Consider the following 18745-nt stretch of genomic DNA (forward strand, 5'->3'; position numbering starts at 1 on the left):
ACATTTCGGGGATACTGAAAAGAACTTAATTCAATGGAGTCAGAGTAAAGCAATATTCATGACATGTGAAGTAAAAAAGTATACATTCTCTATATATTCATCATAAAAGGAAAATTTTAGTTCAAAAAATTAAAGCCTACTCATCTAAGAATGAAACTGCCCAGTAGAAATGCTTAGCTCTCATGCGGTAATTTTTATGAATATACAGAAAACTACTAAAACTTTAATTTGATGTAGTGAGTAGACAACTCTATTCCACATTTATGTTTATTAAAAACTGACATAAACAAACAAAACCTGTACAAAAAATACCCCAAATCACTTATCACTCTGAAACAGTAATCCTGAGAGACATTATCGCCTAGGACCCCCTCTTCCTCGGCCACGGCCACGTCCTCTTCCTCTACCTCGGCCTCGGCCTCTTCCTGCAACTGAAGGAAAAGAAAAACAAAGCAAGTTCAATTATCTTCTGCACTAATGTTACTTGACCACCACAAACAGCATTTACACACATACCTTCCCCCCCCTTCATATTTCTTACTTAACAGCTATAGTAAACTCAGATTTTCTCCTCAAATGTATTAGACCTGAGTACCTTTCTGCCCCCCAACACATTATCATGTAGAACCAAGAACTGCTGGCCTAAGGAGATTCTTTATTATAATATCTGTTTCACTTTACTTAGTGAGAAATTTGTCAAGTTTTAAAATATTTTTTCTATTTCTCAAATTCACCATGAAATGAAAAGCAAATGAAGATGAAAGAAGTATATCAATGAAAGAGAACATGAACACTTTATGCCAGATTTTTGGTTACTGACTAGAACCTAAGCAAGTTAATTCAAAGCAGGAACTTTTAAATATATTACATCAAATAACAATTCATAACTCTTCAGAACCTTAAAAGTCATTTGACCCAATCATAATCTAGTGTTTTAACCCACATAGCAATGTCTCTGTCACCTGGTTATCCTAATTCTAGTTGACTATCACAGTGACAAAAAAATCATCACCCAAATAAACTTATTTCATCTTCAGACAGCAATGAATATTAGAAAACCCTGCCATGTAGCTGAAGTTAGTCACATTCTAAATTTCTACCCATTGATTCTAGTCTTACTATTCAAAGCAATAAAGAATAAGTCTAGGACTTCTGTTAAAACAAGGCAGATTGACCATACTTATCGCCAATTCCTTCTGAAATACTACTCATGATAGAAAAGGAATAAAAACGGTATTTACAATTTTTACCCTTAATGATAAAGAAAACCAGAGAAAACACAACAGATGAAAGATTTTAACAAATTATTAAGTCAGAATGTAGATTATGAACTGTAAACATTTAGTAAAGGAAGAATAACTTCTGAAAAACTTAGGATCTTAGAAGCAAGGGGTGAAATGACACAAGGAAGCAGGTTGAAAACAGAAAAAAATGGTTGACAATCTTATGTGAAATCAGTTAGACTGGCCAGTTCTTTTCCCCACCTTGCAAAACCAATCATTATTTCCCTAACAGGTAGGTAGGAAAGAAAAGGTAGGATAAACCTAAGGACTTTGAAGCAGAAAGGCCTCATATTTGAAAATACTTGCAAAGTAGAGAGCAATATGAGGCACAGGGCTGCGGGGGAGGAGTGGGGTTAAATCAGTCATTTTCAAGCTATGAGTTGTAGCTTTTCTAATTTTTTTTTTTTAATGAAAGAGAATCAAATGGGGGAACTTAAGGGCATTTGTATGTATTATGACTAATTCTTCATGAGACTTTTGTTTCAGTTATACATATGAGTGGGTCATGATGCAAAGTATATTTCTTACCATGGGTACGAGGGCAGAAAAGACTCAAAGTCACAATATTAAATGCACGTCTACAAAATACCCAGCCCTTTTTTCCTGCCCTGCTCCTATAATGCTGGCTACTAGACATATGCCTCACAAGGTGGGCAACTGGAATCTTTTCATGAGAAAACCAGCTCTAGAAAAGACTTCCAGATTCTGAAATTTTGGGTCTCAGTGAAGAAGCCAACTCACTTCTCAACACTACAGTGAGACCCACTAGACTGGAAGTACAGCCTCCTTTCCCAGAACTTCCCTTTATAGTGTCCTCATTAAATACTAATACATGGCCAACACTGAAGTTACTTAAGTAAAGCCTTCAACATAAAGGACCAAATAAAAAGATCAAATAAAAAGAGAAACCAGAGAAAACAAATAATGCCAAGGACAGATTAAAACTTCAAAATGCAAAATTTTAATTAACATCTAACCAGTGATAAGAAAACATTGCATTAAACAAGAACAGGATCTATGAAAAATTATCAGAGAACAAGGAGGCTTGAAAATTAAGTATGTGCTAGATTAGAAGAGATAGTCAAAGAAATTGCTCAGAAAATAAAACAAAAAGGCAAAGAGAGAGAAAAATAAAAAAGCTCAGTCAGAAGGCCAGATTATTTAAGAATTACAGGAAGAAACAGAGCAAGCAAAAAGAAAGAAATTATCAAAGTTATAGTAAAGAATATCCACATTGTAAGAGTTCACCAAGTACCCAGAAAAACAAAAGAGAGGGGAAGGAAGGGGCGGTGGGAAGGAAATGTTAGAATTTCAGAACACCAGGAATAAAGAGCAAATTTCCAATCTTCCAGAGAAGAGAGTTTGGGGAACTAGGCCATGCACAAAGAAACAAGAAATACCAATCCTTTGGATAAGAAAGACAGCAATCTTTTCAACAGCAACACCAGGAGCTATAATAAATACTATAAGCACTCATGGCAAACACGGGGAATTTTAAACAACTAAAAAACCTGTGTTGCTCACAAATGTTTATATTCTGAGTAGATTAGGATATAAATACAACCATTCACAAGAGCATTTAATCCTTCAAACTCACCGGCTTCCCTTTTCTTGGATTTCACCTTAGGTTCAACATCCACAAGTAGTGTATCCAGAGGTAAGCTGTCTGGTAGAATAAAATATCGAATGTTATTTCCTCGAATACTCAGTGTTTCCAGCTGTACAGGTTCTCTGTTCTTCAGGGTCATTTTCACAGCTTTAAGATGTGTATTCATGCTAACATCTACACCTAAAGGAGGGGGAAAAAAAAGAGCAATTATTAGCATGATAAGGAAGGCAACCAATTAACTATCTATGAAGACTGTAAATATTGTATTATAAAAGAGTACTTTGTGTTCTGCTACAGTGACACAATTTAGCACATGTGCAACTTGTAAATGGGGATAATGCCAGTATAAATCAGCAATCTTTCCTTCATGGAGATTTTTCCCAGTATGCCAATCTTTTACAGTTAGGTATGCTTACAGAAGTGAATGCACAAGAGGTATTCTGACTACATATGCTTTAGGCCCATTGCCCTCTGTACTGTCCTCCTCTCTTAGGTTTGGCAGCTGTTTATTACATGATTTTCCCATTGTCCTGGTAACTTCCTTACAATCCCCATTCCACCAAGCTATCTTCACCTTTGTGTTTAAAGTCCTATACTTAACTGTAGTATTTTGGGCCGGTTCCCGCTCACTGGCTGAGCGAGGCGCGGGAGCAACGCCGAGGGTTGCGATCCCGTTGCCGGACACGGAAAAAGACAAAAAAAGACAAAAAAAAAAAAAAAGAGTACTTTGTGTTCTGCTACAGTGACACAATTTAGCACATGTGCAACTTGTAAATGGGGATAATGCCAGTATAAATCAGCAATCTTTCTTTCATGGAGATTTTTCCCAGTATGCCAATCTTTTACAGTTAGGTATGCTTACAGAAGTGAATGCACAAGAGGTATTCTGACTACATATGCTTTAGGCCCATTGCCCTCTGTACTGTCCTCCTCTCTTAGGTTTGGCAGCTGTTTATTACATGATTTTCCCATTGTCCTGGTAACTTCCTTACAATCCCCATTCCACCAAGCTATCTTCACCTTTCTTTTTAAAGTCCTATACTTAACTGTAGTATTTTTCCTTATTACTAGGAATTTAACATACCTTCTTAACTGTGCTTTTTTTTAAAGGATTATTACTATTTTTGTTAATACCTAGTTGCACATGTTTTGAGTGGTCTGCCCCAACCTATTTTTCCCATTTAGCCATTATTTTTATTATGAGATTTTTGCAAAATACAAATCAAGGTTTTTCAGGACAAATATACAGCATTACAGCAGAAATACCTGGTTATTGGAACCTTCACCAAATTACATATGAACAAATGGGAATGATTAAAAACCTACTTAATTTCTTTCATTAGAAAGTTAAGGTGAGGGGCTGGCCATTAGCTCAGTTGGCTAGGATGTGGTGCTGACAACAGCAAGGTCCAGGGTTTGATCCCTATACCAGCTAGCCACCGAAAAAAAACCCAAAAAAACAAAAAAAAAAACCATTAAGGTCAGAAAACATGAATTCTCTTAACTTTCCCAAATTCCACCTAAAATTTTCAGTGTTACTAATCCTCTCTTCCTTCCTCCCAGTAAGAGAAGGAAAAAGTCCTCTTCTTTCCTAAAGTGAATATGCTCTTGAAACATCTTGATACTCCTTGGGGACTATTATCCTATGCCTGTCCCACCACTGAACTTTGGAAACAGACAACTTGTTTTGATTTTATGGGCTCACAGCTGAAAGGAGTTTGCTCCCAGTCTCAGATGAGACTTTGGAGTTTTTGAGTGGATGGTGGAAAGAGTGGAGACTTTTGGGGCTATTGGGACATGATGACTTTAATTTGCATAGTGAGAAAAACATGAGTTTTGGGAGGCTATGGGCAGAATGCTATGGTTTGAATATGGTTTGTCCCCACCAAAATACACGTTGAGGCTTGGTCCCCAATGTGGGGATATTGAGAAGTAATGGGGCCTTTAAGAGGTAATTAAGCAGTTTAGTTAGATTAATGTCTTTCTGGAGAGACTGAGTTAGTTTTCATCAGAGCAGGTTAGCCTCCTTTGTGCCCTGTCTTTTTTGCACATGCTTAGTCTTGCTCATGCTCCTGCCATGTGACGCCATCCACCATGTTATGAGGCCCTCACCAGATGCAGCCACCCAATCTTGAACTTCCCAGCCTCCAGAACTGTGAGCTAAATAAAACTCCTCTCTTTATAAATTAACCAGTCTCAGGTATTCTGTTACAGCAACAGAAACCAGACTAAAACAGGGAAACTGATTCATGTAGGGAGAGGGAAAAAACAAGATCTATGAGGTCTTTCCATGTTTGAGGAACTGCATCCTAAGTAATTTATTTTATTTTATTTTATTATTATTTTTTAAAAGATGACCGGGGTCAGGGGATCTTAACCCTTGACTTGGTGTTGTCAGCACCACGCTCTCCCAAGTGAGCTAACCGGCCATCCCCATATAGGGATCTGAACCCGTGACCTTGGTGTTATCAGCACCACTCTCTCCCAAGTAAGCCACAGGCCGGCTCCCTAAGTAATTTAAATTTAATCCTCAATATCCCTATGGTAGATAATATGATTATCCCCATGTGAAAACTGAAAGAATATGTATTCATATTTATATATATTCATATAAGATATAAGAAACTTGTAACAGTGGTTGTCAGTGGACAGAGAATTGGATTTTTACTAGATTTTACTCCCACAGTTTACCGAAACTTTTCCCCTGAGACATCCATTTATTAAGTGCCTACTTTATGTTAGGCAAACCTTGAATCACATTATTTATGTCTGTCTTCCATCACTAGATTTTGAGTTCCTAAAAGGCAAGAACACCACTCTGGCTCCTCCACAACATCTAACACAGTGCCCTGAAGAGAGCAGAATAAATCACTGTTTATAGAATTTTAATAGGACAGCAATTACACTTCCTCAGATACAGTCACAGACCATATCACAACCTTATAACTGTACTGATTTCCTTCCACAACAATTGGTATTGCAAGGTACTAGCATACCCACAAATAATATCAGTTTAATACTTCAAATTTACCTTGGTTTACTCAGACTCTGGATCTACATATTAAAAAGTTATTTATAATTTAAATATTTCAGAGAGTGCAAACATGTTCAGATAGCATTTTCTTTCATTTGGCTCATCAATTCTTTTGAAATTTTGCAAATGTTTAGAACACCTACTATGAGCGAAGAATCAGTGGACTATAAATATAAAATTAAGTATACAATATTATTAAAGCAAAGATTTAGACATAAGAAAATATTCCAAAATGTTATGCTGACAGTGAATGCCTTAGTGAGGTAAAATTTTGGTTCCCTGAACCACCCCCCTCTTTTCCCACATATTTTTTACCCAAGATAATCAGACATGGAAACCCCACCCTCTACCCTCAGGGAGTTTACAATCTAATAGGGAACAAAAAATTATTATTATTATTTTTTGCTGGCTAGTGCAGGGATGGAAACCCAGACCTCAGTGTTACCGGCACTATGCTCTATAACCAACTGAGCTAACCAGCCAGCCTTGGGAACACAAAAGTCTAATACAAAGCTTATAAAATGTATTTTAAAAGAAGCAACATTCCAGGCAGAGGAACACACAAGCAAGGCATAAAAGTAGTAAAACAGGATAACCTGGGAAATTCATTTTGGCTGTAGCACAAGTACCTAAGGTAAGGCTTAAGTAAGAAGCTCAGTTAAATAATTCAGACAGAATGAGGATTTGTACTATAATAATGTTCATTAAGCAACCAAAAAAGAATTGTGCTTCGCAGGTGGAAGAGGAAAAAAAAAAGTGTTATAAATGCAGTCCAACCTCCATACCTGTGATTGTTCCATGGACCTGTGTTCCATTCTTCAATTCAATGGTTACAGTTTCATGACTCAATTTCATCAGAAATCTATAAACAAGAATAAAACCATAAATTTTCACCTTTAACACTTTAAAAAATCATACTTATTAAGTTAAAAGGGTGAAATTCCTAAATGCTGAAAATCTGCTAGGTGCTATCTGCATCAATTCCTATTAATAATTTGTATAACAATTTCAGCATTCCCAGGATTATACCCTCAACATTTATAAAGGAGCAGAATAATACTAACAATCACCTGGATGTTTCTGATTCTCTAACCTATTATACATCTTAACTTCATATCCAGACATAAAGATCCTAGATTCATTATAAGCCCCCCCCCCACACACAAAATTATAATTTGTAGTGAAAGATTACATGTTTATTGTACATATATAAATAAAAGTCTCCCGTCTGTGTTTGGGAATATTCTTCCAGGTCATTTTATATGCATTCATGAGCGTATACATAAGATTTGTAACAGGTCCATACTTTAACGACTTCTATAACTTGTAGTTCTCATTTAGCAGTTTATATTGGAGATACTTCCATGTCAGTATATAAAAACATTCTTTCTAAGAGATGGATAGTATTCCACTATATGAAAATGTCGTAATTCATTATCCCTCTGCTGATGGACCTTAGTTTCCAATTTCTGCTATTACATACAAACCCATTTATGCAAACCCTCACCAATACTAGTTGTTACCAATGGTATAAATTTTTGTCCATTTGATAGGAGAAAAAAGGGCAATTCGTTTTTCCCTAATTACTTGTGAGATTGAATATCTTGTTATGAACATGAGAAACTGTATTTTTTCTGTGAATTACCTATTCACACATTTCCAATTAGGTTGTTTTTCTTTTCTTTTCTACCAGTTTGCCAGTCATTCAAGTTTGTTTGTGGTTTGCTTAGTCATAACATTTTTTCATTTTTATGTTTTTAAATGTCCTTCTGAAGTACGAAATTTGCTTAGCAAGATGTTTCCCAACCCATCTTTCCCAAGAGATTGTAAAACAGTCTCTTATTTTCCTCTAGTTTCATATTTAGTTTTAATCACCTGGAATTATTCTCCCTTCTATGCAGTGTGAGGTAAAAATCGACCTTTATTATTTTTCCCAACTGGACAGCCAGTTGCCTCAATAATGTATAAACAACAATAACAGTAATAGTAATAATAATGTAAATAACAATAATAATAATGTAAAAACAAACAATAAACAATCCATCTGTTCCTCACTTCATCTAGACTTTTGTTCCCTTCTGTGTTTTTATTATGAACTACTGCAGAGAAAGAAAAGTTGAGGGATCCACAAATTATTAAAATGTTGCCAATCTCCTCTCCCTCTTTCTACACATATTTACACTTTCACCATATCCTCTGAAAGTAAATTGAAGGCATTATGACACTTCAGCATTCATTTTCTTTTTTCTTTTTTTTTTCCTTTTTGTCTTTTTTTACTGACCGGTAACGTCTGAAAGTAAATTGAAGGCATTATGACACTTCAGCATTCATTTTCTTTTTTCTTTTTTTTTCCTTTTTGTCTTTTTTTACTGACCGGTAACGAGATCGCAACCCTTGGTGTTAAACCCGCACCGCGCTCAGCCAGTGAGCGGGAACCGGTCTCCACATGGGATCCGAACCCTCGGCGGGAGCGCCGCCACGCTCCCAAGCGGCGCACTCTCCAGTGCGCCACCGGGCCAGCCCCAGCATTCATTTTCTAATGAGGACAGTTCTCCTACATAACCATAACCCCATAATCACATCCAAGAAAATGAACAATAATTCCATAATATCATCTAATATGCAGTTCATACTAAATTTCTATGTACTTTGTAGACTCTGCCATCGCATCTATCATACTAAATGGTATTATGTAGTACCATTTCTTCTCCCCCACTAGACTACTGTTGAGGGCAAGGCTCATAACCTCTGTATGTAATCCTGGATTGTAACAGGCATTGAATAATGTTGGCTAAAATGTTTCAATGATTAAAGGGAAGCCAACCTTAAAACACCACTATTTTTTAATGGTATAGGCAACCATCACAAAAGAGGAAATTACGTGGTCTGGGATATAGCAAGCCCCAAACTTTAAAAATTAAAAAGATCTATGTGTTGAATCTCTTTTCATACATGTCAAGAAAAAGTTTCTCTCAATGAATTGGCTAGCACTTTTATTTCACCACATAAGAATTATTTAATACAGCTCTAAATTTAATAATCAATTACACCTATCTTAGTGCAGAATTCTGAACTAATGGTTTCCTTCCATTACCAAGTTTTTGTTTTTATCTTTTATTATAACTGTCCCACTCAGTAATAACTCTTGCTCTAAAGGTTCTTCAGATCATTTTTGGAAGTAGGCAGGATTAAGGTAAAAACAAAATACTTTAGTAATCAGGCAATTTGCCATATGAAAGGGTAGATCGAGCATCCCTAATCCAAATATCTGAAATCTGAAATGCTTCAAAATCCGAACTTTTTGAGTACCAACATGACGTTCAAAGGAAATGCTCAACCAATATATATTCTGCAAATATTCCAAAATTTTTAAAAATCCAAAAGTGGAAACACTTCTGGTCCCAAGCATTTAAGATAAGGTATACTCAACCTGTAAAAGGAAAACCAGAAAGTAAGCAAAAAAGGTCTCTGAAAAATCAAAACACATTTCAGCAAGATATCAAGGATATTTCTTTGATAAGTGATCGCTGGGCTTGCTAATGAGGATTAAAAATGAGTAAGACTAGGGTAGGCCCTCAAGGAGCTCAAAGTCTAGTAGGAAGTTAAGATACATAAAAGATATGTCAAAATAACTGTAAATTGTAGAATGTAATGGAGATACAGACAGGTTTTTACCAGGAATATAATGTAGCATGGAAAGAAGGGAGTCAGATCTTGGTTGAGAAGTTTGAAGTTGGAAATATGCAGCAAGAGACAAAGGCAAAGACATAGTGGAAAGAAACAGCACAAGGTAGAGCACATATAGATAATACCAGTGGAATATTAACTTCAAAAATATGAGTAAGAAGGAGTTAGGTAGGTTCCTTTCATGAAAAGCCCCAAGCTCTGTTAAAGAATTAATCAAGGAGGACTACTGAAAAGTTTTCATCAATGAAGTAGAGTGTCAGGGTGATATTCACATTTCAAAGAGAACCTAGGGCAGACGTTCAGAAAGATTTTAGAGACAGAAGTACAATCTTTAGGAAGACAAATTAGGTAACTAAAGCAGTATACAGGCTAAAGCTACAGTAATCAAGACATAAGGAACAACAGGTCAATGAAACAGAATAGAGAGCCCAGAAATAGACTGGCATTTATAGGGTTGATTTTCTACAAAAGTGCCAAAGCAGGCTAATGTGTAAAGCAGAGTCTTCAACAAAAAGATGCTGTAATAACTGGAAATCCATATAGAAAAAGTGAACCTGGACCTCTAACTCACACCATTTACCAAAATTAATTCACAGTGGATCACAGACCAACAAAAGTTAAAATTATACAGCTTTTAGGGCTGGCTCATTAGCTCACTTGGTTAGCACATGGTGTTGTAACACCAATGTCATGGGTTCCCCATACTGCCAGACCACCTCCCCGCCCCTGCAAAAGTGGAAAGAAAGAAAATAAATAAATAAATAAATAAAGCTTTTAGAAGAAACATAGGACAATAACTCCATGATTTGAGGGTAGACAAACGTTTCTCTGACAGCACATAGAGAGTTAGAATAATAAAAGGAAAAGCTGATAAATTAAGATTTCCTCAAAATAAACTTATGCTCATTAAGAAACACTATTAAGGAAATGAACAGGCAACCACAAACTGGGAGAAAATGTATCTGACAAAGGATGGTATCCAGGACATATAAGGAAAGTACAACTCTGGATCCTCATACTGGCCACCACCAAAAAAATAAAAATAAATAAATAAAAATAAACAAAAGATCTGAAAAGACACTTCACAAAAGAAGATATACAAACTGCCACTAAGCAGGTTTTGAAAGTGTGCAACATCATTAGTCACTAGGAAAATGCAAATTAAAACCCTAAGGAGACAGCTCTACACACACTCTAAAATGGGCGTATGCAGCCAGAGAGCAGTTACCTGGGAAGGGCTTGAGGAAACTTTGAGGTTCTGGTAATGTTATACATCTTGACAGGAATTTGGGTTAAACATGTGTATAAATTTTTCAATACTGGGAAATATACACTGCATTTCACTGTATAAAATATTTACCTCAAAAGGGGAAATAAAAAACCATGGGTGAAAAAAAAAAAAAGAGCCTGAATCTCAGTGGTGGTGACTGGAATGGACAGGAGGTTGCTGTGGGCAGGACAAATAGACAGTCGCCCCCCAACTCCATCTGAGCCTAGGAACCAAACATTCAAACTGTCTTCTGGTGAATCCTTCACTACTGAATTTCTACTTACTGACACTCAGATATCAAATATTCAGATAACATGGTGTCTTTCAGTATTCAAACTCACACTTTTTGAACTCGAAACCCAAACAGAACTGGAAAATGAGATACTTTTATCAGGTAGGTAAAATTGGCAAACCTGGCAATTTATCAGATGTCAAGAATATATCCAAAGTTAAGAAGTCAAGCTTGCCTTCCAGGTTTTTTGGTTAAGATGACAGTAAGGATAAGGATGATAGTGCCACTAACTGAGGTACAGAAATAAGTGCACTGAAAATTCAAACTAGTTAGTCAAACAACCATTTACTTGAGGCAAAATATTCTCCAGTAAGAAGAAATTTTGTTTCTATACTGTACCTAAGAATGGGATTCAGTACAGCCATTAAAAACCACAGGAAAATTCTGTACATGGAATATCTTTAAATGAGACAAAATGAATCCAAAGTATATTACATAAAATTTACCCGTAAATAAAATCAAGACTAGCAGGTATGGAGAAATTGCAAAAATGTACTTTAAATTCTGAGATTCTTATCCAAAGATATAGTTCAATTAAAAATGAATTAAAAGTTGGGCCGGCCCGTGGCTCACTTGGGAGAGCGTGGTGCTGATAACACCAAGGCCAAGGGTTCGGATCCTATATAGGGATGGCCGGTTAGCTCACTTGGGAGAGCGTGGTGCTGACAACACCAAGTCAAGGGTTAAGATCCCCTTACCGGTCATCTTTGGGTGGGGTGGGGGGTAGGGGGTGGGCGGAGAACTAAAAGTTAACTTTAAACGCCTTCTCTACAAACTATCACCCGAATATAATACTGAAGTGTTATATGCTATTTCGAACATACTGTTAGTTATCTACCTATCTTCACCACTAAACAGAAATCTCCAAAAAGGAAGCGACTCTGCCTTTTTAAAAATCCCATTCGCAGCGCACAGCATAACAGGTGCCCAGTAATTGTTTGGTCAACAATGACAATCCTTGACTCAACAAGAAAGAAACTAGCTAAATATTTATAATTGCTGGCTTAGTTATTAGAAGGCAGCTATGATCACCCTATACCACCAACGCACTTGGCTTAGTTATCAGAAACCTGTGCCCTAATGCCTCAAGGAAAAACACCAAAACCAAATCTGTTCGCAGGTAGTTTGGAATTAATTACTCAGATCAGTAAACAAACCTTTAGTAAGTTCAACTGACCGACAGAATCCAGTCACAGAAACAAAACAGGAGAAATAGCTACTATCTTGTAATAAGCCACAATTACGACTTCTGCCCCATATTGGGAAATTTTTCCTAAGGGAAATGTAGGTAGAATCATATACTATAAGTCTAGAGAGTATCAAAAAGTAAGATAAGTAAAATAATAAACTTATGAAGCCAGAAGTTTCATTATTTCTTGATACAAAGAGTACTGAGAAGCTGCGTGAGTTTAAATGAGACTAGAGATCCACACCAAATGAAGACCGGTGCTAACCGAAAGAGCGAGCTTGTACGCCAGGCGCTGAAACGGCTCGGCCTCACGTCCACCTCTTGGAAGACACGCGGAATCCGCGCGACCCAGGCTGAAGCCCAAGCAAGAGCTCCCGCGGCGCCGCCAAGATGGGGGGAGCGGCGGGCGCCGGAGGTTGTTAGCAGGCCGCGCGCACGCGGCTTTCCCGCCTCCAGGAACTGGGGCAGCGCAGCCTGCGGACCCCGGCCCAAACCCTCCCCTCCCAGTCCCCACCCCGCTAGGTCGCCTCCTCACCTCACGAGCTTCATCCTAGCGGCGCCGTCAGCCTTTCGGTCCGATAGCGCACAAAATCCTAACAATGAGAACCGACCAACCGAGAGTATGAATGGCCGGAAACGCCTAGTCGCCGGGTTCCGGACGTAAAGGGCGCGCAGGGTGCTGCACACGGACGGCGGAAGCGCCGAGGCCGCGCAGGACCGTGCTCTTTTCCGGCCGCGAGGACCGCGACTGCGGCCCCTGGCGGCTGGAGGTGTGCCTTGCTACTGCTGAAGGCGTCCAGGGCTGGTCTACGACGAAATTTCCTGCAAGAGGGAGATTTGAAGAGATTAAATCCATTATTAGACCTGTCGCCATCACGCTTTGGCATAGCAGGGCACGGTGCGTGAAAGCACCGAATATAAGTTTCCCAGTGAACGAAGAGAATTTCTGAGAGAAGCCCAAAGGATTATGCTAATTCTGTTCCAACACCAGAAACCTTAGCATTAGGAGGGTACTTCGAAAAGTTCGTGGAAAAATTGAGTTAAAAGGTAATACCAATCCTTCCACGAACTTTTTGAAGACACTGGTACTCAATGTACCTGAAGAAAAAAACACAAATTTGCTGATTATTTTCACTTTAAATTCTGATCTCCAAGACACACTTCTCTGTCTTCATTTTACTCAACATCTCAGCAACATTTAACACAAGTACTCCCCTTTTGAAACACCTTCCTCCCTTGGCTTCCAGGATGCCAGGCACACCTGGCTTTCTTCCTATCCCACTAACTCCTCTTTCTAGTTCTCCTTAGTTGGCTCATCCTTCTCTATGGAGCCATTCCATGTGCTTAAGATTGTAGTCTCTTTACGCATACTTTCTCTTTAGCCTTTGGATCTCCTCTAAAACCATGGCTTTAATTTGTATCTCTAGTCTGGACTTCATCCCCGATCACCAGAACTCTTGGTAAGGCAATGCTCATCAAACTTTAATGTGCATAAGACTCATTTGGGAAACTTTAAAATGAAAATTCTGATTCAGTTGTCATGGGGCCTAAAATTCTGCATTTCTAACAAGACTCCAATTGATGAAGATGCCCCTAGTCCATGGAACACAATTTGAGTAGCAAGGCTGTAATGGACATTTTGTATGCTGCCTTCTCAAAATCTATTCCCCTTTCTTTCCAAAAGTTCATAATATTCTTCTGGTGATCCAAGTAGTCGTAAGGAAGCTGACTCTACCCTTTACTCCAATGATCACATTCTATTACCTGTACACAGTGGGCTTTGGATCTAAGTTGATTCAATCAGACCTTCCCTTTACATGTGAATGGAGAAGTAGTAACCCCTGGAGGTCTTGGGAACTTGCTTAGAACAGGAAGAACCAGTCTCTGGACAGAGTTTAAAAAAAAACAAAACCTATGATAATATGAATGAGCCCTAGATGAAAAATAATGCCTGGATATGGCTATTTAAATTTAAATTAAATAAAATTAAAAATTCAGTTTCTCTGTTGCAATAATCACGTTTCAAGTACTCAATAGCCATATGAGGCATTGGCTACCCTTTTTGAACATTGCAGATGTAGAATATTTCCATTCTCACAGAAAGTTTGATTGGATAGTGCTGTTTTGTTTATTACTGTATTTGTTTCCTTCTTAGCATTTATTTATTTACTTATTTACTGCCTGACATGAAAATGTATACTGTCTGAAAGCAGGGTACTTTATCTGTTCTGTACACTGCCGTACCGCCGGCATCTAGGATAATGCCTTACACATAATGTACCCTCAATGAATATTTGTGAAATAACTGAATGCCTCCCCATTAGAATGAATGCTCCATTAGGAAGGAGACCCCGTGTACCTTTTTCACGGCTGTGTCTCCAGTACCAGGCACAGGGTACTCCTCACTATTATCCTCAAGGCCTTTTCTACTTTGGGCTCTGCCACCTCCTGATCCATATCCTTCCACCTCAATAGTACAGGAATATCTGAGTTTTTGCAACTCAACAAGCTCACTCTCCACTCCATACTTTTGTGAGATCAGATGAGATCAGGTACATTCAGGGTGGTACTCTCCAGACTTTTTTACATTCAATTCTTTAATTTGGCTAACACCTACTCATCACTTCTCAAGTATGTGCAGCCAGCATTATTACTTGTATGCTAGTGCTGAGTCTCCCAGATGGCAAATTGAAATACCATTGTCAGTTGATTAATACCATTTTGTGATAATTTGTCTTCATTTTCTAGCTTGAAATTTTTTAGAATTTTACTCTTGTAGTATAAAACTGTCAAGAGTCCTGAAATAAAGCTGATAAGAGTACAGCAACAAAGTAAAGGCCTTTATTTGCTGCTAGCAGGAGGGTCAGTCTGAAAGTGAGATGATGAGTGATGTGATGAGTGGGGCAATGTACCTATTCCATTAATAGTTTTTAGAAGTAGTTGTCCACGGCTGTCTGGTTAGCTCACTTGGGAGAGCATGGGGCTGGTAACACCAAGGTCACAGGTTCTGATCTCTGTAATGGCCAGACACTAAAAAAAAAAAAAAAAAAAAAAAAAAAAAAAAAAAAAAAAAAAAAAAATAGAAGTAGCTGTCCTAATAATAAGCAAGTGCAGAAAAGTACACTCTGCAGTTTTGAATCAGCAAGAAAATCAAGCAATTTAAACAAGTCCAGGAGATTACATTCATGGTTTTGAGTTTAGTGAAAGTAGAGTAGGAGCTTGCAATTCTTGGTGTAGGAGTTGCGAGAAAGACCTTCACCATTTACAGAACCATAATGTTGAGCACCAAGATGCGTCATTTGGGTCACAGCATTTGTTTCTAGGATGGACTTGTGGCAAAGCTGAACCAGTCGGAGCTCTCCCCCAGGACTTTCTCAGGATCTCTCAGGAATGGGGTCCTTTCTTTTTACTGGAATCAGTTTGCTGTGAGTTTACATAATCCTACTGAGTTGTCAGAAGCGTCTACTTGAGAATGAAGCTAATGTAAACAAAAGAAAAGCTGAGCATTGTAGAGTGCCTCATTGACATCAGCTGAACCTCAGGTTTCAGGATGACCTGAGGTCAGCTGCTCCTCCACAGCTCCCAGTTATAGTAGCAAGAAAGTTCTTTTATAACAAAATGTTGCTTATATAAAGGTGGGTTTCAGTCATTTTCAAACTAAAGAGACCTGACTAACATTTTGTTTGGATTATCAAACACTTCTTTCTCTTTGTAAGTTGAATGTCTTCCTATAGTTATCTGACAAAATATTTTCTTGCTAGTCCCACACCCCTTCTAAGCTAAAAATTGTTTTTCTTTCAATTGTGACCTGTACTCCTCCACCGGTTCAGTAGTAGGTTTCTTGTTGCCCATTGTTTGCAAAACTTGAATTCTTTACTCTTCCTGGAAGGGACTGAAAGCTTAGTCAAGGAAGAAATTTAGTCAATTGATTATGATTACTTTTTAGCAGGCAACCAAATTAAATGAACCAAATTTCAAAGCTCATAGACAGACTGCTTTAAAAGAAAACTATTGATAGAAGGGAAAACAAATTTTGTCAAACATGATATTACAGAATAATTAAGATTTAATCAAACTAAAAATTGAGACCACTGATATTAAAGAATCAGAAGTAAAAAAATCCTTCAAAATGATTAAGAATAATGCTCAAGAAAGTTTACTTTTCCCATAAAACAAACTATTTTTATTCTTTCACAGCACATTTAAGAAACTGACTATATATAATTTTAGAAAAGAAAATCTAGAATAAATTGCAGATATGAATTATACATCAAATTACTTACGTACGAAAAATAAGTACATATGATTTCATACGGTCTGACATTTGTAAGGATTCCTATGGTTTTGATTGAAGCCAGTACAACAAAGAGAGTGGAACAGATCACTCAGAATAGAGGTCTATTTTGCAGGAGTGGAAGCTTTTAAATAAGTTTTGTGTGTGTCTGTGTGTATGCTAGAATTTGAGTTACTAAAGATAAAGTGGTTTACCCAACTAAAAGAAATCCCACCAGTTGACTGACAATCTAAAGATGAAGGCAAAAATAAATAAATAAATAAAAAATAAAAATGAAGGCATACATAGGTCACATCCCCTGGTAAATGACCAGCTTTAACCAGGCTGGCAGTTTACTCCTGAGTTGGTACCCTATTTGAGCCATTTGGTGTATGCCATTAAAGTATGTATCAGGGACTTGGGGTCGGGGTTGGGGCAGTGGGCAGGTCTTTGCCAAGTAACACAACATATGGTAATGTGGACAGAGGGTGTCCACATTTTCTTTCATTTACATTAGCTTCATTCGCAAGTAGACTCTCCTGTCCTCACCCACCAGTACCTCTCGTTTTAGGTTTTAAGTAATAAAATCTCCCTGACTAAATTGATAGGCAGCTCACTAATGTTTTGTGGTAAGTGTATTCGCAGAAAAGCACCAGGCTTGACAAACTTTTGGTCGTACTTGGCTTCAGAAAGGGAGGGCAGGAAGAGCAAAACCCACCTCTCTTCTCATTCTGAAAGGCATACATACTGATTTATCCATTTTCACAGTTCTGCAAATAAGTGTTCAAAAGCAGTGTGACAACCATGAATCCTAGGGCTACAACCCTAGATTCTGTCTTCAGAGGCTTTGAAGAGCCAAAGCTTTGACTGAACATCCGCCCTGACTAAATATCCATGGAATATTCTACAATTTATTTTTGTTTTCTCTCTCTCTTTTTTTTTTGGGGGGGGGTGCCTGGACAATGCAGGGTTCTGAACCCTTGACCTTGGTATTATCAGCACCACGCTCTAACCAAGTGAGCTAACCGGCCACCCTCTGGAACATTCTACAATTTCTTATAGTTTCTTGTGGTCCAGTACACAAGGAGGAAAGTGTGCAAGGAGAGGGGTTAAGCCCTGCATTTCTTGGAGCACTGGAGTGCAGGGCAGGGGAAGGGGGAGAGAAGGGTCACTTCACCCCATCCCACCTTCTTTACATTGGCTCCTATCAGAGATCAAAGGCACTTGAAGTACCCGAAACCTACAGGGGACCAATTTCCATGGCAAACCACCACCCCTGGGTGCCCGAGTGGTTTTATTCCAAGAGATGACTCCAGGAAAGACAAGCGGCCACCGCTAGGGGGCGCCACGGACTCCCCGCTAGGCGCCCACCCGCGGCGGCGCGCACGCGAGGCCTCCCACCGCGCGTGCGCCTAGGATGGACATTAGCTCGCCTTTCCCCGACGCCCGGCCGGTCGGGCCGGTGAAAAATTGCGCGACACGCAGCGAGCGTGGCGGCCATCTTCGTCTGCTGGGCACGTCAGCTGAGCCGGTTAGGGCTGAAGAGGAGCGTTGCGCAAGCGCACCCAAGACGGTCACAGGTAACTCCCATCTGACGGGCGAGGCGTCGCCGTCGTCGCCGGAAGTTTGGTGTTTGCGCCGCGGGGGAGGTGGCGGTCGCGGCAGAAGCAGCTGAGTGTCTCCTGATACCCGGATGTGAGGCGATCTGCTGGCTCCAGTTCGACCCTCGCCTAGCAAAGGAAGGAAGGTACGCGAACGTCCCTGACGGTCCCCGCCGCCCGCGTCCTTACCTCCCGTTTGCCAGCCCCTCCGGAGAGCGGACGATTCTTCCTCTCCCTCTTCCTGTCCCACCCTGTGTCGCGTTGCCTCGCACGCCTCTCCCTATCCTATGTTCCCGGCTCTTCGCGACCCTGGGAAGGAGGTGGAAGGCTCGGAGACTCGGTCGCCTGAAGTAGGCAACTGACTTGCACGCTCGGCTGCCCAGTCGCCGCCTCACCTGCCGCTGCTTGCTGGAAGGTGAGTTAGTAGGAGACCATGACCGCAGACGGGTCAGGGCCGGCGTTCCCAAGACGGCCGCGAGGGCTTCCAGAACCCCGAGGTGGCGTGCA

General features: G+C 39.3%; 1 protein-coding gene across 1 annotated transcript; it reads right to left on the bottom strand.

Annotated features, from left to right (window-relative positions):
* Positions 1-227: 227 nt before the first annotated feature.
* SNRPD1 (small nuclear ribonucleoprotein D1 polypeptide 16kDa) lies at positions 228-13070 on the bottom strand. Its single transcript, XM_008588516.1, has 4 exons — positions 12900-13070; positions 6712-6788; positions 2881-3072; positions 228-431 (listed from the first exon to the last, which is right to left on the bottom strand). The coding sequence occupies exons 1-4, from the start codon at positions 12911-12913 to the stop codon at positions 355-357; spliced, it is 360 nt and encodes a 119-aa protein (XP_008586738.1). The 5' UTR covers positions 12914-13070; the 3' UTR covers positions 228-354.
* Positions 13071-18745: the final 5675 nt, after the last annotated feature.

The sequence above is a fragment of the Galeopterus variegatus genome, unplaced genomic scaffold, assembly GCF_000696425.1.
Source record: "Galeopterus variegatus unplaced genomic scaffold, G_variegatus-3.0.2 Scaffold4872, whole genome shotgun sequence".
In the NCBI taxonomy this organism is placed as follows: Eukaryota; Metazoa; Chordata; class Mammalia; order Dermoptera; family Cynocephalidae; genus Galeopterus; species Galeopterus variegatus.

Coding starts and splice junctions, on each gene's coding strand:
- SNRPD1 (XM_008588516.1), bottom strand. Junction 3,073..6,711: donor GGTCCATGGAACAATCACAG/GTATGGAGGTTG, acceptor CCCCTCCTTTAG/GTGTAGATGTTAGCATGAAT. Junction 432..2,880: donor ATCCAAGAAAAGGGAAGCCG/GTGAGTTTGAAG, acceptor CTTTTCCTTCAG/TTGCAGGAAGAGGCCGAGGC.